The sequence below is a fragment of the Chionomys nivalis genome, chromosome 11 (genome assembly GCF_950005125.1).
Source record: "Chionomys nivalis chromosome 11, mChiNiv1.1, whole genome shotgun sequence".
Taxonomy (NCBI): Eukaryota; Metazoa; Chordata; class Mammalia; order Rodentia; family Cricetidae; genus Chionomys; species Chionomys nivalis.
This window is the reverse complement of record NC_080096.1, coordinates 46,163,089-46,186,505: the sequence shown is the minus strand read 5'-3', so window position 1 is coordinate 46,186,505 and position 23,417 is coordinate 46,163,089. Positions and strand designations below refer to the sequence as shown.

Below are 23,417 nucleotides of genomic sequence, written 5' to 3'. Positions count from 1 at the left end.
GAAAAAAAAAAGATGCAGAAGTTTTTCAATACCAGATGCTAATTCAAAACCTATTCACTTTGATATGTATTCAGATGCTTGCCTCCTGCAAAGTGATACAGGCAAAATATAAAAACAGAAAGTAATCTTATATCTTGTTTGCTGTGAGGAGCATGAGGAGCTGACTTCAGCTTATACTGTTTCTGTTACATTGTTTTTATAAAACCATTTAATTTAAATTTAGTTTATAATTTTAAAAAATCTACAACTTGCTTATCACAGTACATACCATATACATTTGGTTTTTTTTTTTCTCCATGTTTGTTACAAACATTTACGGGTATATTTCCTGCCTGAACTGGAGCATGCGGAATAATTTAATATATATTTATTTCCACAAGAGAGGCATAGGTCAGGACATGATGGCGATTGGCTTATGAGGGCACATTCTGTGGGAAATTGTCAGGAAACGCTTCCCCAGAGCACTGGAGGTGGGATTTCAGTGTGACTTTAGGCGACCTGTGCAGCTTCGGTGACTAGTTCAGTTCAGGCGTGCTAGATGCCAGTGCGCGTATGACAGAGGTGCCAGTGAGGTGCAGGTTCACCCGGGCAGTAAGTGTGCAGTTTGAGCGTTAGATGGGTGTGTTGGAAGATAGCAGTGTGGAAGGGAGATGGCAGCGTGCCAGGGACAGGGGAGTGGCAGTGTGACCGGGGAGGGTGACAGTCAAGCTGGGTTAAGTGCTAAGCACTAACCCAACTGATATCATTACTGACTTTTCATGGCTTTGTGTCTTTCAGGAGGTTCATGAGCTATTCCAGGACTACGAGCTAAAGTACTGCTATGTGGACAGGAATAAGAGAACAGGTGAGCGTTCCGTTCCAAGCACATAATCTTGTTTTGATTTCGCATGAAGCTACTACAGAGCAGGAAAGCTTGCTGTCTTTTGCTTACCTGTCTTCTTCCGATGCTGGGAACTGAACTTAAGGCCTTTATGGGTGATGGCAAGCATCCGGCCGCTGGGCTCCATTTGTTGCCAGCTGTGGAGTTTCTAGTGTGAAATACTATCGGTGTGACTCACTGACTTCTTCCTGAGGGCAATATTAATGTCCTGAACTTTAACCAGTAAACAAATACAGTGTAACTTCAGGTTTGATTTTTAACAATGAACATTGAATGGTATGTGTTCTTCGGGGCGTGCTGTGTGTGCTTCCATTTGATAATGTTACCGGGTTCTGCGAACACACACGGTGTGTAGCTTGACCTTCAGCTGGACAAATTAGGAAAACTTGCTTAGTTTTTCTGAGTACTAGTTTCATATTTGTGGGATCAGAGCTCTGTTCTTGTATGGGCAATGATCTATAAGTATTTGTGAACATTTTTTCGTTGATAAAATACAGTACAGATGTATTTACAGATGGTAAGACCACTGCATACACGTGTATTCTAATGCAAATCATTTATCTAGAACTGATAAATTTATTTATTAAATTTATTACAACTTGATGTGGAGCACTTGCCTAGCTTGTGCAAGGAAAAGGGCTTGGTCCCAGCATTTCCCCCCAAAGTGTATAGCTTAATGTGTATTGCCGAATTGAAAACACCCCCCAGCCCCTCAGAAACAAAAACAGCAGAAGACTCCCAGATACAGAGGAACCCCAGTTCCCAGCACCCTGACTGCATCTCCCCTTGGGGGAAACACATAGGAATCTGTTTCCAGTCTGTGGAATGTGACATGATCATCCCTAGATTGTTGGGGGTTCTCTTGGGCATGAGACACTCTTTTGTTCTCCCTCCTAGGGGTCTTGAGAGGACAGATGTGTCTTTTCATAAATAAAACGATAGTGGACATAACGTGTGTTCCTTCAGGTGAAGATTTCAGAGCCAGCATGTGGCTCCATGCCCTCAGACTAGAGTACTTGGTTCAGTGTGATTGGTCTCACAGCCCCTTCCCTTCCCCTTAGGAAACCCCACATATGTAACTCCCAGTTGAATGTCTTATTCCCCAATTGGAATATGAACTCAGTGCTGAATAACAGTGCTCTTCCAGTGCCTAGTCTATAACTAGACATACTACTGAATAAAAAAGGACTTGATTGCCCAGGGCAGGAGGGTAGTGTGAGAGCAGGGATTCAGTGGTTTGGTGCTTCTGGGTATTTGAATTTGGGTCTCATGAGTATTCTACCAGGAAAGACCCTGGAGATTGCTATCTTTCATTTGAGAGCAGAGGAAGATGCGGCAAAAGGAAGTGGAAGGTGGGCTCAGACAGGCGTGCAGACTCAGGCAAGAGTGCACAGACAGGTGTGTAGACTCAGGCAAGCGTGCTCACACAGGTGTGTAGACTCGGGCAAGCGTGCTCACACAGGTATGCAGACTCAGGCAAGAGTGCTCACACAGGTGTTCAGAGTCGGGAACGAGTGCCTAGGGAACATAAGGGGATGGTCAGAGACTTCAAGTCCCCGGCCCTCCAGCTTAAGCTCACAGTTTTATGGGCTAATAGAGAACATAGCCAGGATCTAACAAACCAATGTTTGTGTGTTTTAGGGAAAAGGGGTTAAATGATGCTATATGGCTGCCTGACTGGGCTGCGGAGCCTAGAGCTGTAAGGGGCGTGTCTGTGTCGGAGTATCTAACTGAGGTAGCACATGACCAGGGGTCCTGGGCTGTACAAAAAGGAGAGAGTTAGCTGAGTGCCAGCCTTTGTTACTGTCTGCTTCCTGACCGAATCCACCAGGACTTCCTCACCATGATGATCTGTACCCCTAAACTGTGAGCCATGATAAATTTCCTTTCCTTGGGGTGCCTGCTGGCTGGTTTTATGTCAACTTGATCCACCTATAATCTTCTTAGAGGAGAGACCCTCTATTGAGAAAATGCCTCCATAAGATTTGACTGTAGGCAAACCTGCAGGGCATTTTCTTAATTAGTGATTGATGGGGCTGGGCTCAGCCTATTATGGGTGGTAGCACCCTACTCAGGTGGTCCTGGCTTCTATAGAAAAGCGGAGTGAGCAAGCCAGGGTGAGCAAGCCAGTAAGTGCTGCGGGAGCTACTTTTGCTCCATCAGCCAATAGCCTTTGAGATACCAGCCCACTGGGGTGTGGTTATCTTTCGCTTTAAAAAAGCGGCGGCAGCCCTCCACTCTCTCTTGCTTCGGATTCCACTTCTGACTACCAGACACTTTTCCTGGTCATGCAGGAGGCTGTTGTCTAGGACGGTGATCTGTAAGTCTTTTCCCTTTAAATAAAGAATCCTTTTATTAATCATAATTCCAAACTGGTGTGGGATTGTTTTGTGACTTACTTCATTAAGTAAGCAACATCCCTCGATTGCCTCCGCATGAGCTCCCGCCTTCAGGTCCTTCCCTGTTTGAGTTCCTGTCCTGACTTCCTACAGTGATGGACTACGGTATGGAAGTGTAATCCAAATAAACCCTTTCCTCCTGATCTTTCTTTTGGTCGTGGGGTTTCATCATAGCAATAGCAACCCTACCCGAAACAGCAGTTGGTACCAGGCTAGTAAGATACTGCTGTGACAGACCTGACCGTGTTGTTTGGGGGAGGATTATGAAAGGATCCTGGGATGTTGGGCTAGAAAAGCCATTGAGTGTTCAGAGCTTGGTGAGCTGTTCTGTGGGACTCTGGAAGATAAGGATGTTGAAAGCAATGCAGAGGATGGAGGCCTGGCTTGCAATGTTCAAGGGGGAAGTTTAAAAATTACCTAAAGACTGTCAGGGCCGTTGCCAATTTGCTCCTTTGAATTAAGGTTCTGTGGCTTTGGAAGCTGGGGCAGAAGAATCAGTGGCAACTAGAGAGACTAGACTCATTGAAGTGAAACCTTTGCTTGGCTGAGACAATTGATGCCTGTCGCCTGGGGCTGGGGAATTAGCTGTAAGGAACAGAGACTTGCATCATTGAGGTGAAATCTTCTGTGAAGTGTTTACTGAGAGTCAACACACAAAACTTGTTTTCCAGAGGCGACCAAGGTTGTGCCTAGGGCTGGCAGCCAAACTTGGTAGTAGTGTAAGAGCCATCCAGGTGGTGCTGGTTTGGAGGCATGAAGGGGTCATGGACAGCAGCTGAGGCTCGGTGCTGTGAGAGGGCGTTGGTGAAGGTGCGGCCTCATTGGAGGTGAAGGCCCAGGACTGAGGGGGTCATGCAGAGAAGTTGAAGCTTGGTACCACGAAGAGACCCCTGGAGAGGCTGAAAAGTGCAGCCCATTTGCAGCAAGGAACCCCAGGGTTTTGGAAATGCCAGTACCAGGGGACGGCCACCCAAGAACAGCAGAGGTGAAATGGAGCCTGCCGGACCTTAGAACTCAAGCTGTGTGCCGCGGAGGGCGGAGCCGCGGAGGGCGGAGCCGCGGAGGGCGGAGCCGCGGAGGGCGGAGCCGCGGAGGGCGGAGCCGCGGAGGGCGGAGCCGCGGAGGGCGGAGCCGCGGAGGGCGGAGCCGCGGAGGGCGGAGCCGCGGAGGGCGGAGCCGCGGAGGGCGGAGCCGCAGGAGTAACCCAAGCTCCTTGAAGGCACCCAGAAGATCACGAGTGAATCCCAGATAGTGAACCAGTTATTCACACTGTTGGAGTTTGGCTTTGCTTTGTTCAGATTTGTGACCGTGCCCTGGTTCTAACCTTCCTGAAGTAAGAAAGCAATTTATTTTTGATTTTACAGGAGGCCCTAGCGAGTTGAGAGACTTCAAATTTTTAAAGAGATTTTGGTGTGCAGAGACTTTGGATTTTAAAAGAGACTGGCTATTTAAGAAACTACTTCTAAAGTGTTTGAATTTGTAAGGCTGTGGGACTTTTTAAGCACATAAAATGTTTTATAATGTGATTTTTTTTTATCTGCTTTGTTTTTGTTTTTGGAGACAGGGTTTCTCTGTAGCCCTAGTTGTCCTGGAACTTGCTCTGTAGACCAGTCTGACCTCAAACGCCTGCCTCTGCCTCCTGAGTGCTGGGATTAGCGATGCTGTGATGTCTTTATTAATGTGTGATCTTGATGAACAGGAAAGGAAAGGCTGTGGCTCAGCAATGATACGTTGGTGTGTCAAGTTGACAAGGGGTCAGTTGTGCTGGAATTTTGTGTTAACCTGACACAAACTAGAGCCATCGGAGAGGAAGAAACCTCAGTTGAGAGAATGCCTCCATAAGCTCAGGCTGTGGGCAAACCTGTAGAGCATTTTCTTAATGATTGATAGGGAATGGGTGTTGCCATCCCTGGGCCTGGTGGTCCTGCGTTCTGTAGCAAGCCAGTGTAAGCGGCACCCTCCATGGCCTCCGTCAGCTCCCACCTCCAGGTTCCTGTCCTGTTTTAGTTCCTGCCCTGACTTCCTTCAGTGGTCACGGTGTTTCATCGTAACTATAGTAACCCTAACTAAGACAGGTGCACCTGTCATGTCATTGTGCCAACAAGAAAAGTAACTAGTAAAAAAATGAAACATCTCAAGGTTTTTAAAAAAAACTGGTTTTGGAAACCAAGAGTTAATTCTAAGGGCTGTTTCTGCTCTCCCGTTGGAAGAGTTAGCTGTTGTGTTGTCCTTGGCATTTGGAGAGCTTGCCCAATGAAAACCGTGTTGCTTTAAATGTTAACATCACTCGGCGTGGTAAAATGCTAACACTCCAAGAGCTACCCCTGGGCATTAGGACCAATTGAAGGAGGACAGAATTGCCCATGCTGCAAGATTCCCCCCAGCCCCATGTCTTTGCTCTGAAGCACATACTACAGTGTTCTGTTTGAATCTCTTGGAAGAGTCAAGTGTTTGTGGGACTGTCCACGGTGCTCGTTAAGGAGAAGACAAGGCAGTTCTAGAAAGCAGCTTATTTATTTGTGCATTGCTCTGTGGTATTTTAATTGGAGGCTTTCAGGATTTCTTGCAAAAGTTCTTAAAAATATTTATATCAGTTAGTGATGACAGATAAATTGATATAATTAAATTTTAATTTTAAAAAACACAGACTTTGAGAGCTCATTTGGAGGTCCTAGCAGGGGAGCTCAGCTGCTTTTGTATACTCCTGATTGGAGATCAGTCCTCCCCTATTTGGGGAAGGTTGTCCTCTTTGAGTGCGCAGCTTCAGGAGGGACACATGGCACAGTGAGGGAGGAAGGAGACACCCTCCTAGCCAGCCAGATCAGCCGAATCAACCCTGGTCATCAGTGGGATGATCACCCTCACACCCTCATTTTAACAAACGGGAACCTGTGTAGTTCATTGATTTGCAACTCACATGTGTCACGGTTGTTTCTTTGTTGTTTGTTTGAGGCAAGGTCTCCCTGTTGCAACTAGGTAGCCCAGGATTGCCCTGAATTTATGGTCCTCCTGTCTCTGTCTCACCTGTGCGAGACTCTAGGTGTGTGTCACCAGCCAGGCTATGTCAAGTTTTTTATTTCATACATTTTATTATTTGATGCTGAAATAGCTTAGGTAGCTTTTAAAATGGTTTTTACTGAGATTGTAGGTTAAAATATTTGCCCAAGATCAAAATTATGTTATTTTTTCATTTGATTTTATTTATCAAAGTCATATATGAAGTTATATACACTCATGGGTGTTGTGGAGTATTTTAACTGGGCAAAGATGTGTTACAGTTGTTTATGCTGTGGAATATTTTAATTGTGTAAAGGTGTGTTACATTTGTTTCACAATGTAAGGATGTGTGTCTTATTATGTAAACATGTGTTGCATTATTTTCGTCTTGCCTGACTAAGGCAACTGATTGGTCTAATAAAGAGCTGAATGGCCAATAGCTATGCAGAAAAAGGATAGGCGGGGCTGTCAGGCAGAGTAAGTAGGAGGAGAAAGAGAAGAAAGAGAAGAGAATGAGAGGCCAGAAGCCACGCAACTGCCAGCCAGACACGAGAAGCAATGAAAGTAAGATCTCCAGAAGGAAAGAAAAGTAAAAAGCCTCGAGACAAAGGGTAGATAAAGAGAAGCAGATTAATTTAAGTTAAAAGAGCTAGCTAGAAATGAGTCTAAGATAAGCCGAACATCATAACTAATAAGTCTCTGAGTCATGATTTGGAAGCTGGTTGGTGACCTGAAAGAAAATCGTGGTACACATAGGTTCTTTGAAGCTAGCCAGTCTGTTTTATCATCTGTTTAAAAATGACACTGATTGTGTGTGTGTGTGCACGTGTGCGTACAAATGCACATGTGAGCAGAGGACAGCTGTGGCAGTTGGTTCTCTTCTGTCATTCGGGTGCTGGGAGTGAGCTCATTCCAAGCCGCTCACTGTCTTCATGATTTTAGTGCTCTGAGAAGGATGTGGGGAAACCTGGTTTCCTTCAGGCATTTTGGCATCTTTTACTGTACTTTCAGTTTTTCAGGTCCTTCCTATGAAAGTCTCTTAGCTCTTTCTGGGGAAGAGGCCTCATTTTTCAATTGAGGGTTTTTATAAAGGCTTCATAAAACTTTGCATTGTTGTTGAGGGGTTAGAAAATACCCCATGCAGAATCCCTCAGATCGAATGGTGGAATTCCTAGTAGAATTACTCAGGTTTTTACTTGAAAAACTGACCGTGAAATTAGTTGAGTTGAGGCTCAGCATTAAAAAAAAGACAATAACTTTTTTCTAACAATAAATTAGAATTGAAAAAGTCAGGGATGGAGAGGTGGCTCAGGGGTTAAGGACATTTTCTGAGCAGTTATGAGGACCTGAGTTTGAATCCCAGCACCTACATCACTAGCCAAGCATGGGCTCACAAGCTCCCATAATCGTAACCATAGCCCTGTGTGGGCTTGCTGAAAAACAGCAAGAGCTCTGTCTGGGCTGAGGAATAGGCTCCACCTCAGAGGGATAAGGTGGCAGAGGACACTGGCGCCCCCCTCTGACCTCCGTATGCACTCACAGGCCTGCCTCCCTATACATCCGCACATATACATGTGCAGATACCCCCTGCACACACACTAGAAAAGCAGTTTCTAAACAATAGCAGCAAAATCAGCACTGAGGTCAGATTCGGTGGTGCACTGGAGAGGCGGGGACACAGGCAACTGCATCTCTGGGTTTCAACTCAGCTTGGTTTATACACTGAGTTTTGGGCCAGCAAGCGCTAGGTAGCGAAACTTAAAATAGGTATATTTTGTGATAATTTTGCTTCATAAAAAAGGTATGTATTTTTGTATATACTGAGCCTGAGGCATAAAGTGTCTGCCTTACTGTGGGTGACAGCAGGTGATGGATGAAAACAGTGACCTCAAATCCTCTCAATTCCCTTTGTTATCTTGCAGCTTTTGTGACCTTATTGAACGGGGAGCAGGCGCAGAGCGCAATTCAGAGATTCCATCAGTTTTCCTTTCGAGGCCGAGAGCTGATAGTGCAGCTGCAGCCCACAGATGCCCTCCTGTGCATCACCAACCTGCCCATCTCCTTCACGCTGGAAGAGTTTGAAGAACTCGTCCGCGCGTACGGGAACATCGAGAGGTGTTTTTTGGTCTACAGCGAAGTTACCGGCCACTCCAAGGGCTATGGGTTTGTGGAGTACATGAAAAAGGACTTCGCTGCCAAGGCCAGACTGGAGCTGCTGGGCCGGCAGATGGGGGCCTCGGCACTCTTCGCACAGTGGATGGATGTTAACCTCTTGGCCTCAGAGCTCATCCATTCTAAGTGCCTTTGTATAGATAAACTGCCCAGTGACTACAGGGATTCCGAAGAGCTCTTGCAACTTTTCTCTGGCATCCATAGGCCTGTGTTTTGCCAGGTATGTGTTGCTAAGACTTCATTTGAGGGATTTAAAACTAGCTGCATGCATCGCTCATCGATGTCTGTGTGTACACCTGTTTATCTGTTGTATCCATGCAATATCACGGGCGATTTTAATTCTTCTCTAGTCTATAATGAGGACTCTAAAAACATGTTAAGTCATTCCTGTAGTGCTTGCACTATGGGACGGTTCACGAGCTGGGCAAGGGGCTGGAGATTGAGACACATACACACACAGACAGACAGGGACACGGGTCATCCTTGAAACAAAAATGCCAACTTTATTGTGCTCCAGGGAAGCTGATATAGGGATCCTTAACTGATAGCCACGCCCCAGCTCTTGGGATTTTTCAGCTGTAAACCCACCAGAATTCACTCCCCTGCCATCAGGAACTCATAGGGTCTCGTGCTCAGAGCAGCTGCAGGCACAGGAAAACAAGCCATTCACTCTGGCAGGCAAAGGGTTAAGTCAGGGGTCAAAGGGTCTAAGGGTCTGCAGCCCCCAACACATTCCCTTTTGTTGATGGGCCTTGGTTCATTGTGTCATAGCAAATCCATTGCTTACTCATTCCCTGTCTTTCCACCCATTTGTCCAGCCATTTATCCATTAAGCCATTTGCCTCTTCGACTCAGGTGTTGATCATTTTCTCTGGGCCAGTGCTAGGCTATGTCAAATGAAGAGAGTAGAACTCTGTCTCAGTGCTTCACGGTTTTGTAGATGACTGACAGGTGAACTGGTACACATCCTCCATGAAGAGTGACCCAAGGGAGGCTGGAAAACTTTGATAAAGTGTAAGGCAGGCCCTTCTATCTGAATGGGGTTGTGGTGGGTGAGGCATGCGGAGAAGATCTGGCCATGCTGGGGAGCGGTTCTGAGCACCTTACTGTAGTAAACGCATCCTCATAACTGCCTGGAGCCCGGCACTGTGTGACTCCTCCCCAGCAACTTTCTGATGAGCCGGTCAGTTCTTCCTCTGTTCCCTGCGTTTCCTCTTCCCCCTCCCTTTACTTTCATGTTTACTGTCCCAACTCTCTGCTCCCCCTTTTTTTCCCTCACCCAACATTTGCCAAATTCCTGTAGCGCAATGAAAATTTTAGAGTTGGCTGTGCTCATGTGTGTGTGTTTAAATGAACAGATAAGGCTGTATGCATTTGTCATGTCTAGCATGATGCTCTGAAGTATGCACACATGGTGGGGAGCCTAAAGCCAGCTGACTGACCATGCATTACCCACAGTTACCATCTTCTGTGATGAGAAAGCTCAGCACCCACTCTCGGAGTTTTCCAGGAATACGGTGTATTAATGGTGATGCAGCGTATTTTATAATAGATCGCCTGCACTTACGCGTTACTGTCTAACTCAAATTTTATGCCTTGTACCCACAACTTCTCTACTGGTGATCCATTCTCCACTGGTGACTGCCAGTTTGTTCCCTCCTTTCTACGAGATTGGCCCTTTTAGCTTCTGCATGTGAGTAGATTATGCAGCAGTATGCATAGTTGAGACAAATGGCCCCATCTTGGTTTTTCCTACATTTTTGTTCCCCCCTCCCAGCAAAGCATTAAAGAAACCATCTAAGACTTGTAGAAAATTAGAGTATTTTGTGACAAATCTTTGACCCAGTTTTTGCTCAATTCTTGGAGAGGATTGCCTCGTGATATGCTGATATTGTTAAATACTGAGAGTTATATAGTGCTGTTGTCCTGAGTGTTATCCAGCCTTCATGTGTCCTTAGTTCTCTGGAGGTAGACCTTTGGAGCAAATGTGGGGGAGAGAGCCATCTGTCACACTGTGATACATATGATACATGATCTGAACTGTGAACGCAGGAGTTGGCAGGAACCTTACAGGTCACCATGTTTAGCTGTATGGTGTAGAATCTGTTTGCTAGTGTTTTGTTGAGTGACCCTTAGCTTCTGCTAAAATGCTTCAGAATAATGGAAATGTCTTTAAATAGTTCTGGTATTGAACTGCTTGGCCCACTCTCACACTGCTGATGTGTTTTAAAGAGATTCATTTTGGAAGCCTTCAGGTGCTGTGCTTTAGAAAAGATGAATGCTGGGCATCAGTGGCGCACGCCTTTAATCCCGGCACTTGGGAGGCAGCGGCAGGCGAATCTCTGAGTTCGAGGAGAGCTTGGTCTACAGAGCAAGTTCTAGGACAGCCAAGGCTGTTACACAGAGAAACCCTTTCTCAGAAAACAAAACAAAAACAAAACCAAGTCATCCCACTGTAACAAGAGCGACAGTAGTAGGCTTAAAGCTTCAGAGATCCACTCAGGCGACATTTGCATAGCTGCTTCTCCAAGGATGTCGCGGTCAGACTCCTCCTGTCCGCGGCAGTCAGCAGAGAATGGCGGGAGTTGGACTCTTGCAGTCAGGAAACCAAAGGGACTGCTGGCTTTTACAGCTCTGATCTGAAGATCTGGTTTGAATTAGAGGAGGAATTGAGCTCTCGGAGGAATATTTGGAAGAGGTGTGTATTTTTCCTTTGCCTTCCACATTTGGAAAAAGCTTTGTGAAGCAAAACAAATTTTAGGGTAGTTTAAAGGAGTACAGATCTTGAAGAGGGAAAAATGGAAAATTGGCCTGAGTGTAACAAGAAAGCAAAAGTTAAGTTTTAAAATAAATATTATGAAGTATTGTTATATTAGCTTGTGATATAAAAACACAGATAGGGTTGTGTTTGTGGCTTCTCAAAGACACAAGCTTGATTTTGTCACGTCTGTCACGTTGGCGTGTAAGCGTATTTAAGATCATTCATATGTGCCCGAGTGCTGGAACTGTGTGGTGACACATCCTTCTTCCCTACATTCTCCACGGAAGGCTATAGAGCCAGGCCTTTACTGTCGCCCTGCACACGCCCACAAGTGGGCAGTAGCTGGTGAGCCCATCCTCAGAAGTGAAGGCTGTGTGCTGTGGATGGTGGATGCTAGGCATGTGTTTCCGAAATAAGATTTATTTTGTGTCCTTTACCAGAATCCTGGGATTTGCTTAGTATGTTGAAATAAAAGTTGACTGTGGCTCCTCCCACCCATCTTCTTTTGATAACACTGTTTTTCATTGATACGTAGTCAAATAACCAGTGTCTTATCCATGAATCTGATGTTTTAAAGAAAGTTTTAATGTGATTATTTAATTATATTTTCCTATTAATTACTAATTGTGTGTGCCTATTTCCTAATAAGTAGGAGACTGGTGACTGTTAAATTAGGAAATAAAAACATTGGGTTGAAATTCCTGTTTTCAGGGAACAACTGTGTCTAAGTAAGTTGGGGAAGAAATTTAGTATTGTCACCAGAACAGCCTGGATGTTGACTTTGGAAATGATTACTGCAAACGAATGTTCATAAATCAATTTTAGAATCTCTTTTTAATGTGCTGTGTGGTGTCAGCTTGCACAGGATGAAGGCGGTCATGGTGGTAGCTTTGCAGTGGTTGAATATAGCACAGCGGAACATGCCGAAGAGGTTCAGCAGGTGACAGATGGCATTACCGTCAAGGGGAGCCAAGTCCAGCTATCCTTCTGTGCCCCGGGAGCGCCAGGACGAAGCACTCTGGCAGCCCTCATAGCGGCTCAGCGCGTGGTGAGTGACGTGCTACCTCGACAGGCGACGACTATCTTAACCTCCCAAGTTAGTGCTTATTCCCTGGGCTCTCATTGTTGTCCTTATTTTGGAGACAGTGCATGATTTTAAAGTGTGTTTTTGAAAAAGCTGGCCAAGTGGTGTCTGTAAAACTAAGCTGGAAGTTAAGAGAGAGAGAAATAGAGTTCATGAAAATGTATTCATCTTGAGTAATTTGTGTGTGTGGGATATGTGTGTGCAGGTGTACACAATCTGTGTGTGGGTGTGTAAGTCCAAGGCTGATGTCAGGTTTTTCTCTTGATAGCTCTCCCCTTTATTGCGGCAAAGGCTCTCACTGAATCCAGAATGTTCCCGTGCACCCATTCCAGCTAGCCTGGCTAGCCAGCTTGTCCTGGGGCTCCCTGTCTGGTTCCCAAGTGCTGGGATGACATCTGCCCAGCTTTTATATGTGTTCTAGGGACCCAGACTTCAGTCTTTACAGTGCAGGTGCTTTATCTCCCAAGCTTTCCCTCCAGCCACTACCTGGACTAGTTTTTAAAGAAATTTCATTCATCCAACAAGTGGTTGAGTTACTCTCTGCTGTAAGTTTTGAGTGCCATACTTCTTTATTTCAGAAGTTGTCATAAGTGCCACCATGGTGTGTGGTGCCCACGGTGTGTGGTGCCCACTGTGTGTGGTGCTCCACAGTGTAGTCCCACAGAGTACCCACAGTGTAGTACCCCCTCAGTCTGAGGTGCAAAAGATGTCTGTCTCTTTATTGCTTCGTGGCACCAAACACTCACCCCTTTCCTGTGACTTTCTCTGGCCTGAGAGATGTGCCCTGTGCCTTCAGAGTTTTCATCTCAGCCCAGCATGGATTTTGATGGTTTAGTGAAGGAAGGGATACTCCTTTGAAAAAATCAGGACAAACTTCATGATGAAGATGACATTTGAGTGTGACATTAAGGAATGGGTGAGGTAATGGCATGTGTTGATGGGGGTGGAGGATAGGATTGCCAAATAAATACAGATTTTGTATGAGACATACTCCTATTAAAAGTTATTCATATTCTGAACTCCAAGTTTCACTGAGCATCCTGTGTTCTTCATTAAATCTGGTGACCCTAAGGAGGCGGGCTGAGCAATAGTCTGAGCTGAATTAGCTGTTTGGAGAGGGGTAAATGTTCAGGTTGAACCACCGATGTAGAGAGGCGCATTGATGCTGAAGAGTATGGCATAGACAAAGGACTCAGATTGAATTCAGCACTGGAGAACTCGTAGATAAGTAAATGAGGAAGTGACTGGTGACAGTCAGGCTGTGGAAAGTCAGCCCTGAGTAGATTAGAGATCAGCAGAGAGAGAAAAGCAGAGGAGGAGGTGGGGCTGGGTGGGAAGGTGGCTATTGTTCCTCTCACCCCTACACCCCTACTGCATCTCCTGTTAGTGAGTTCACTCCTGTCCCTGGATCTGTTCTGTCTCCAGGGTGAGTTAGCATCCTTGGGTTTTCACTCCCAAAGCCACTGCTTAGCCTTTTCTTCACTACCAGTTTCCTTTCCTCTGCTTAACTTGTGTTTGCTCAGTTGGAATTGCCAAGCTTAAAATTCTGAACCGGTCCAGCCACTGATTTCTGAAGCCAGGACACTGTCATCGTGGATATGAAATGGGCAGCTGGGTGGCTTGGTGCCCCTGCAAATGAGAGGCTCCTCTGACCCCCACAAGTCTTCAGCTTGCCCTTTATCTGTTGTTTCCTGATTCCTCCTGCAGGTATCTAAAACAGGTGGGCAGTGGTGGCTCATGCCTTTAATCCCCTCATTTGGGAGGCAAAGGCAGATGAAACGATCTCTGAGTTCGAGGCCAGCCTGGTCTACAGAGTGAGTTTTAGGACAGCCAAGGCTACACAGAGAAACCCTGTCTCAAAAGCAGAATAACAACAGCAACAATAACAAAACAAAACAAAATGGGAAAAACCAACCTGTACTTGTGCCTTGTGCTTGCTTTTGTCATTCTTTCTGCGAGATGACCATGGTTCTGGGGAGGACCAGGTGTTAGATCAATCATCCATCCTCCCCATCATGGCTTGCCTCCTTCTCATGGTAACATGTGCCCAGGATGTACATGGGCAGCGATGTAAAGTCTCCCCCTTCCCTGTTCGTAGGAAAGACCAAACCTCTTCCTGACAGTGTCCTCAGCTGGGTGCTCTTGATCCTCTCTTCTACCGGACTTTACTTGCTCCACAAATGTCTGTCCTTTTCTTAGGCAAAGCCTTAGACAGCTGCCGTTACAGCCACTGTTTCTTTCACAGGGCCATTGTCTCCAGTTCTTAATCTTCCATCTCCTCTCAGCCTAGTGCAGGAGAGTGTCCATCTCCTTCAAGTAAGCTGCTCTCATGAAGGATATCTGTGTGTTTACGGGTTCATGTGTGTCCATGTGTGAGCACGCATGTGGAGGTCAAAGGTTGACAACAGGCATCTTCCTCAGTCACTCTCCACTTTGTCTTTTGAGCAGGATCTCACTGGACCTGGGCCTTGCCCATTGAGCTAGACACCGCAAGCCCCATGGTGTCCTGTCTTCCTCCTTCCCAGGACTGGGGTTACAGGTGTACGCCATTGTGCCTGCCTTTTCTTGGTCCTCACACTTACAGGACAGACACTTGACCGCTGAAACCATTTTGCCAACCCCAACGGGGGCTTCTTAATATCCATATCTGCTAAGTACTCTAATGTTTGGTGGTGAGATCCCTGCAACATTTAAAACTTTTCTTCTACCATGAACCCTGGCACAGCATTCTTTTGTCCCGTCTGTTTGTGCCCAGCTTGATTCTGCCCCTGAAGGTGGGCATCAGAGGGTTATGTGTTTCCTCGCTTTCTTCCTCTTATAGACTCCAGTTACTACTTTATTAATGGTAAATCTTATGCATATGTTGGTGGATCAGTAAATCTGTATTTTGGGTGATTGAGAAGAATTGAGACGGTGACTTCCCGCCACATTAAATCAGTCGCTCAGTTTCAGCGTTTCTGAGGAAGATTGCCTTTCTCTTAGGTTCACTCTTCAGTGTTCTGTAATAACTGGATATGGAATAAAACAGACCATGAAGCCAGTTGTTCGTCACTGGCCTCCATCAGCAAGTCCCCAAATACAGCTGTCCCTTCTCACCTGTGTGATCACAGTGATGACCCCATGATCCCCAGGCCATTTGTCGTCTTTCTAATCCATGGGGCACAGGAGTGAGCCCTTTCCCCTGAAGCTAGATTGTATCGCTCTCCTTTTTGTCCCTTAATGGCGCACACTGGACGTGTATCTCAGTGTGACATGTGAGACCCCGTGGGCGGGCAAGAGGAATAGTGAGAAAGCTTTTTTTTCCTTCAGATCTTAAAAGTCACTTTTTTATGGATAATGGTTTATCTTTTACCAAGTTTCTGAGATTTGAATAAAAAAGAACAAGCAGGCACTAAAAACTTTTAAAGTATTTCTATGACAGTTGAAATAAACATGTGACTCATACTCAAGTTGACGGATACAGTGCCTTATTCTGCTTTCATGATAAATACCACAACCAAAAGCAGGAACCTGGAGGCAGGAACAAGTAGGAACCGTGCATATTGCTGCTTACTGGCTTGCCCTGCATGGCTAGCTCAGCCTGCTTTCTTAGACACACAGACCCACCTGCCCAGCTTCAGATCCAGGGACAGGAGTGAACTCACTAACAGGAGATGCAGTAGGGGTGTAGGGGTGAGAGGAACAACAGCCGCCTTCCCACCCAGCCCCACCTCCTCCTCTGCTTTTCTCTCTCTGCTGATCTCAGAGAAAAGAATGCTGTGCCAGGGTTCATGGTAGAAGAAAAGTTTTAAATGTTGCAGGGATCTCACCACCAAACATTAGAGTGCTTAGCAGATATGGATATTAAGAAGCCCCCATTGGGGCTGGCAAAATGGTTTCAGCGGTCAAGTGTCTGTCCTGTAAGTGTGAGGACCAAGAAAAGGCAGGCACAATGGCGTACACCTGTAACCCCAGTCCTGGGAAGGAGGAAGACAGGACACCATGGGGCTTGCTCAATGGGCAAGCAGTCTAGCTCAATGGGCAAGGCCCAGGTCCAGTGAGATCTTGCTCAAAAGACAAAGTGGAGAGTGACTGAGGAAGATGCCTGCTGTCAACCTTTGACCTCCACATGCGTGCTCACACGTGGAAAATTGTATAAATCGCTAATCAAGAAAATGCCCTCCAGCCTTGCCCACGGGCTAGAAGATGGAGGTGTCTTAATTGACATTCTTCTCAGAAGGCTCCAGATTGTGTCAAGCTGACAGAAAACCAACACAGATGGGAATCACACTGATGATTTGTTTGGTGGAATCCATCCTTTTCGTCAAAATTTTTAGTGTTAGAAAGTTAATTGGTTTCATTATGACATTTTCTTACGCGTGTCATTGTATTTTGCTCACCTTCCACATCTGTTCATGTCCCTCATCATGGGTCCCCTACGTGGCCCCCCTCTCTTTTCATTCATTCATTCTTTCATGTGTGTTTGTCTGGATTCCCCATACGAAAGAAAACATGCAGTGTTTTTCCTTGTTGCCTCTCTCCTCCCGTGGACCCCTTCTATGCTCATCTCAGAATTTTCTCTAGCCCTAGTTGATCACAGCTTTTTCCAGAGGCACTATTTAATTTGATTTAATAATATTTTTCTTTGACACACTTTTGGAGATGTCCCCAGAAGTGGCAGGCACCTAATGTTTTAAAAACATGATCAGTAATTAATTTTGGAATTAAGACACCGACCTCACTGTCATTGGATGGTTTCAGCATCTTCTCACTCCTTTCTGCATCCCGACCAGTTTATATAATGCAAGGCCGAGTGCTCTATGAGGAGCCGAGAATCGCTCTGTGAAGCCAGGTGGGCAGCTCCTTGGGCCTCTTCCAGAGGGAGTCATTGATTACATCTGAGCTCCAGCTGTGGATATTCTTCCTCCTTTCTCTGCTACCTTTGTGTTACCCAAGGTGGTCCTTTCCAGCCGTTTTCGACATTTGATATGTACAAACGTAGATGCTCTTAGCATTTTAAGATGTCGGATACTTGCCTCCTTTTCCTTCTGTGTAATTTGCATTTTCTGTTTTGTCTTCATCGGTCTTAGGAAAGAGTGTTCTAGTTCTCCCTTTCAAAGTACCAACTTTTCGTTTGTTTTTTTTTTTCACTGTTTCTAAATTTTCCTCATTTGTTTATTTCTGCCTTCATCTTAATAATTTTCTTATTTCTGCTTAGCATTTACTTGTCCTCCTCTTTGTTGATAGTGGGGGTGATGAGATTAATATTTCCCCATCTTTATTGATAATTTATAAGTCACTGCTTAACTCTCCTGGATTTTGTTTGTTTTCTTGTATGTATTTTGTGCTGGGAATTGAGCTCAGGGTATTATATGATAAATAGGTACTCTGCGGCTGAGTTACATTCCAAGCCCCTAGTTTATTTATTTTATGGTAAGTACATTTGTAGGCTGGTATGGTAGTGTAGTGAGCCCAGCATTGGGGAGGCTAAAGCAGGAGAATTGCCACGAGTGTAAGGCCAGCCTGGGCTACATAGCAAATTTCAGACAAGTCTGAGCTATGTGAGAAGACTGTCTCAGGAAACATACTGAATAAATAAATAATAAAGATAAGTACATTTACAGGTTTCCTTCCAACAAATACTATATTCATATGACTTAAATCTTGATGTATGGATGTTTCAATTTTTGGTGATTTCTTTTTTATATAAAAAGATTATTTTACTTTATGCATAGGAAAACTTTGATTTCATGTATGTATGTGGCCCATGAGCATGACTGGTCCCCATGGAGGCTGGAAGAGGGAGTCAGATTCCCTGCAACTGGACTTCTCTAGCCTCCTATTTGTTTGGCTTTTTTTTTTTGTATATAAAGAAACTATTTAATTGTGACATATGTATATGTATATATCATTAACCATTGTTGTCATTTCTCCTCATGAGCCCTCTTCCTTTATATTGGCTCTGCTTCCTTCCCCAATAGTTAACCTTCTGGGGTGTGTGTATGTCTGTCTGTCCGTCTGTGTGTCCATATGTGTCCATATATTCCATTATTATCCTCTCCTGTTTCCTTCCCCACTCTCTTTAGAACTTCATCCCCCTCCCCTTTTGACTTTGATGTCGTATATAGTTTTAATGTATGCATACATATTTCAATCTCGGTTCTGAGAGAAAGTGTGCAGTATTTGTCTGAATCTGGTTTATTTCACTTACCCGAGTCAGCTCCAGGTCGATCTGTTTTCCTGAAAATGTCATGAATTCCTCATCTTTACAACTTAGTGAAGTTGCCTTATGTATGCGTACCGCGTTCTCCGTATCCATCGTCTGCTGGGTATCGAGGTTTGTGTTGTAACTTAGCTATTGTGGCTAGAAGAGCCGCGTGGATGTGCGGCTTTCTCTGGTGTGTCGACCTGGAGTCCCTCGGGCATACACCCAGGAGTGGAACTGGGCATATGCTGCTTCTATTTTTAGGGTTTTGAGGAGCCTCTGTATATACAGATGTCCAGTGTGGCTTCCTCAGCTCGCCCCGTCCCAGTGGGGAACAAGAAAAGCTTCTCTTCTCGTACATCCTCACCAGCAGTGATACAAGTCTAAATCAATTTTAATTTACACGCGATGGCCAAAGATACTAACACTTAAGTTCATTGGCCATTTTTATTTTTTCTTATGCTTTCTATTCAAATCAGTTAGCCCATTTAGTGACTGGATAGTTTGAGTGTTTTGGGGTGTGTGTGTGTGTGTGTGTGAAGTTTTTGTAGTTCTTTATAGACTCTAGAGATCCCTTGTTTAATGTGCTGTAAAAGCATCTCCTGCTCTGTGGAATGTCCCGTCGTGCTGCTGGTTATTTCCTTAGTCATGCAAAAGCCTTTGAACTCTGCCATCTCGCTTGTCTATTCTGGGAGTTCTTTCCTGTAACTTCCTTTCCAGAAACTTCTTCCCTGTGCCTCTGTTGTAGCTTCTCTCTGTCCCCTGACAGTTTCCAAGTTTCAGGTCTCAAAATTAAGGTTCTTAGTCCATTTTGAGGTGGTTTTTGTGTTAAGTGAGAGAGTGGACGCCACACCCTGGTTTCCTTATTTTAGAGGAAACGCTGCTGGAAGTTTTTCCGTATTTAGTGTCATGACTCCAGGTTTGCCACGTAGCCCTTATTATGTCGTGGCACATTCTTCCTGTCCCTGTTTCTTCAGGACTTTTATCACTGGGTTGAGCACATGTGACGGAGGCCTTCTCTGCATCAGTTGAATAGTGATGCGATTTCTGTCCTTAGGCATGTTTGTGTGTGCTGTGTTTGTGGATTTGCATGTGTTGAGCCATCCTTGCATCCTGGAGGGAAGCCAGTTTGGTCATGGTGTATGATTCTGCACGGGTTCTTGAATTTGGACTACAGGGTTTTTTTGTTTGTTTGTTTGTTTGTTTTTATTTATTGAGAATTTTTAATTCCTGTGTTCTTTAGGGAAATGAGTCTGGAACTTTTGTTTTTGTTGTTTCTCCTTTCCTTGGTTTTGGTATCCGGATAATGCTGGCTTCACAGGAGAGGTTTGGCAGTTTCCTTTCTTGTCTGTTTTATGGGACAGTTTGAGGATCACCTGTGTTAGCTGGCATAGTGGACTTGAGTGGTCAGTCAATCCAGTTCTGGGCTTTTTCTCTGTTAGGAAACTTTATATTACGACTTCAACCTTGCTGTTTTATAATCTGTCTCTGTTGCTTATATCCTATTGATTTTCTGTTGCTAGGTAATAGGTGTCTAGGAATTTATACTTTTTCTTATATTTACCAGGCTTTTATTTTTTATTTTTTTAAAAATATTTATTATGTATACAATGTTCTGTCTGTGTGTATGTCTGCAGGCCAGAAGAGGGCACCAGACCTCATTACAGATGGTTGTGAGCCACCATGTGGTTGCTGGGAATTGAACTTAGGACCTTTGGAAGAGCAGGCAATGCTCTTAACCAGTGAGCCATCTCTCCAGCCCCTTTACCAGGCTTTTAAACATAAAATTTAAAAATATTCCAAAGCAGTGGTGGTGCACACCTTTAATCCCAGGTCCTGGGAGGCAGAGGTGAATGAGTCTCTGAGTTCAAAGTCAGCATCATATACAGAACAAGTTCTAGGACAGCCAGGGTCACACACACACACACACACACACACACACACACAAGTTCTAGGACAGCCAGGGTCACACACACACACACAGAGAGAGAGAGAGAGATTCCTTAGTGATCCTCTTGTATTCCATTACAATTGTCATTTTAATTTTCAAATTTTTACCTTTGATTTTACTAACTGGGCCTTTCCCTCATTCTGTTAGTTGGACTTGGCGCTTGTCAGCCTTGCTTACTTTTTCTGAAGACTCTGCTCCTTGCTACCTGTTGTTCCTGTAGCTTCTGATCAGTGAAGTTCATTCACTACTTCTGCTCTGTGATCTGCTGCTTTGGGGTTGCCTTACTCTGTTTTTCCTTAGACCTCAAGGTACATAATCCTGTTATCTGACCAAGACACGGACTCCTGTCTAATCCGGTCTGCTCTTTTTCAGTGTAAGGACTTCTAGCTATAAACTCTTCTAGCTGTAGCCCAGAGGCTCTGGGAAGTTATGTTCTTATTTTCATTATTTTTCTAGAAGCTTATAAATTTCCTTCCTGATTTTTTTTTAACCAAGTATTACTGTAGTCGTCTCTTACTATTGATTTCTAGCTTTATTTTACTACCATATAAAATGCAAGAAATTCTTTCATTTTCTTGGTATCTGTTGAAGATGGCTTTGTGGACCAGAGTGTTGTAAGTTTTAGGAAACACTTCGCAGACTGCGGAGAAGAGAGCCTCTTTAGCTGCTGAATCAGCTGATCTGTAGATCTGCTAAGTCCATTCAGTCTGTGATATAGTTTAACTCTGAGGTTTCTCCCTACACTTTTCAGTTCGAATGACCTAGCTAAAGGTGAGAATGGGATACAGAAATCCTATGCTGTTATTGCACCAGAGAAATTGGGAGCTCCAGTGTCCGAAGCGCATGTATTTGTATTGTCTCCATGAATTGCTGTTGTTATTAGTGTGCGGTGGCCTTCTTTATCTGTTCTTATTTTGGTTTTCAGTCATTTCTATCAGGCATCACAGTAACTATGCCGGCTTATCTTCCATTTTTTGTTTTTGTTGTTGTTTGTTTTTTTCCTGGAACTTTGTAGACCAGGCTGGCCCTAGACTCACTGGGATTTGCATGTCTCTGCATCCGTCCTGAGTGCTGCCATGTGGGTGCCAGGGCTCCAACCCAGGTCCTCTGCTCTTCCGATAGTCACCTCTCAGCCTCTTATATTTTAAGAGTGAGCTCAGGTGCTGAGGGGGCAAGCACACATTTGCACCACAGTGTGCAGTGGAGGTCAGAGGCCAACTTTCTCCAGTCCTTTCTCCTTCCTCCTTGCTTTGAGGGAGTCTCCTTTTTTTCTGCCATCGTGCGGTGTGCTCCAGGCTAGGTGGCCTGTGCATTCTGGCCGATTCTCCTGTCTCTGTCTCCCGTCTGTTCTGGGCTTGCCTTACAGACACATGTGTCTGCATTTAGCTTTCTATGTGGCATCTGGGGTTTGAACTCTGGTGTTCAGGGTTTTTGTGGCAAGTGCTTTTGCTGGGTGAGCCATCCTCCCAGGTTGCATTTTCTACTTGAGGGGAGGAGGGTGTCCCTAAGTCATCAACACTTTCCTTTCTTAGTACCTGGCTTCTCAGTTAACTCATTCACTGCCGTTCTGTTTGTTCCTCCCTACCATGGTAATTACATCCAATTCTTTCCTTTAGAATTACCCTGCGTATTATCTGTGTCATGGGCCTGGCTATTATAAAGTTAGGATAGTATTCTTTATCTTCCATGTCACACAGCACTGTCTTGCATTTATTTGCCTGTGTCCTCACTGAAGTATTTCCTCCGAGGGAGTTTTGAATGAAGGCATTCATGTGGTAGAGAGCTTTTCAGAATGTGGGCAGTCAGGAACAGTTTTCTTTCTCATGTGAAGCACTAGCCTGCCTGAATATATAAATCTATCTTCAGAGGTTTTCCCTCACCATGTAGGAAATATTAACTCCTTGTCCCCTAGTCTGGTGTTTCTAGGAAGACGCTGGCTGCAAAGGGCTCCTCGCTCCTTTAGGAGACATGTTCTCACTGGAGGCTTTAATAGTAGTATTTTCTTTTCTTTCCATTTTTTTTTTTTTTTTGCTTTGGTATTTATAATGTTTATGACAGCTACGAGTGGGTGTGTGTTTTCTTTAGCTGCGTGTTCCGGACACCAGGTGGTTGGTTGGTTGTTGTTTCCGAGCTCTTTAATAATGTACATTTCTCAGCTATTGCCTTTCCAAAGCCAGCTCTCACCTTTTATTCTCCTGCAGAGACTTCTGTTGAGCAGGTTCTGGTCCTCGGCCTGAGTCCCCGTTCCCTTGGCCTGTGTCCATGTCATCTTGCTGCCCCCGTTACCCTCACCTTGCTCTTATTAATTTTGCTTGCCTTTTCTGTTTCTTTAACCTGATCCTTTAGATCACTGATTTGTTTTGAGTAATATTTGTCTTACTGTTGAACCTGCCTGTTAAAACAGAATAGAGATGAAGAGGAACGCTCAATGAGTTTCTGCAGCTTTTCTCTGTAGACTAGGTGTATCCCTGCCAGTTTGGGGACTTGCTTTTGAGAATTGAGGATCTAATCCACGTGATGCACTTACAGCAGGACTGTTTATAGGAAGCAAGGGCTGATTCTCTCTTCGTATGTTTGTTCTTCATGCCAGCCCCTCCCCCTGCCCTTAATAACTCTTTGCTCTTTTAAGGCTACTCACCTTTTGGGGGACGTCTGTCGTGTTGTTGGCGTTCTTAGTTTCCTGTCTGGTGCCTCTGCTTTCTCTGTCACTGTCACAGGCAGTCCAGCCTGTTGCCTTTGTTTGAGTGGCTCTAGTCTCTGATGTCAAATTACTCTTTTCTTTGACTATATATTTTCGGGGGGGGGGAGGGAAATCTCAGCTTCTCGTGTGCCAGTGTCTGTAGGTTAGTGAAAGGGTTGTTGGACAGCTTAGTGGTAGACTGGTGTGGTGCTCAAAAGCCCTGGGGTCAGTCCCCCACTCACAGACACACACACACACCACACACACACACCACAATACATGCATACACATACACCACACATACACACA

The 23,417-nt window shown here is 44.9% G+C and overlaps 1 protein-coding gene across 2 annotated transcripts in view; it reads left to right on the top strand.

Annotated features, from left to right (window-relative positions):
• Raver2 (ribonucleoprotein, PTB binding 2) overlaps positions 1–23,417 on the top strand; it is a 73,648-nt gene that overhangs the window by 23,032 nt on the left and 27,199 nt on the right. For both annotated transcript variants that reach the window (XM_057785219.1, XM_057785218.1), the window contains exons 2-4: positions 778–844; positions 8,199–8,668; positions 12,066–12,257. In XM_057785219.1, coding sequence (XP_057641202.1) covers positions 778–844; positions 8,199–8,668; positions 12,066–12,257 — 729 coding nt within the window. The remainder of the gene's footprint in view (positions 1–777; positions 845–8,198; positions 8,669–12,065; positions 12,258–23,417) is intronic.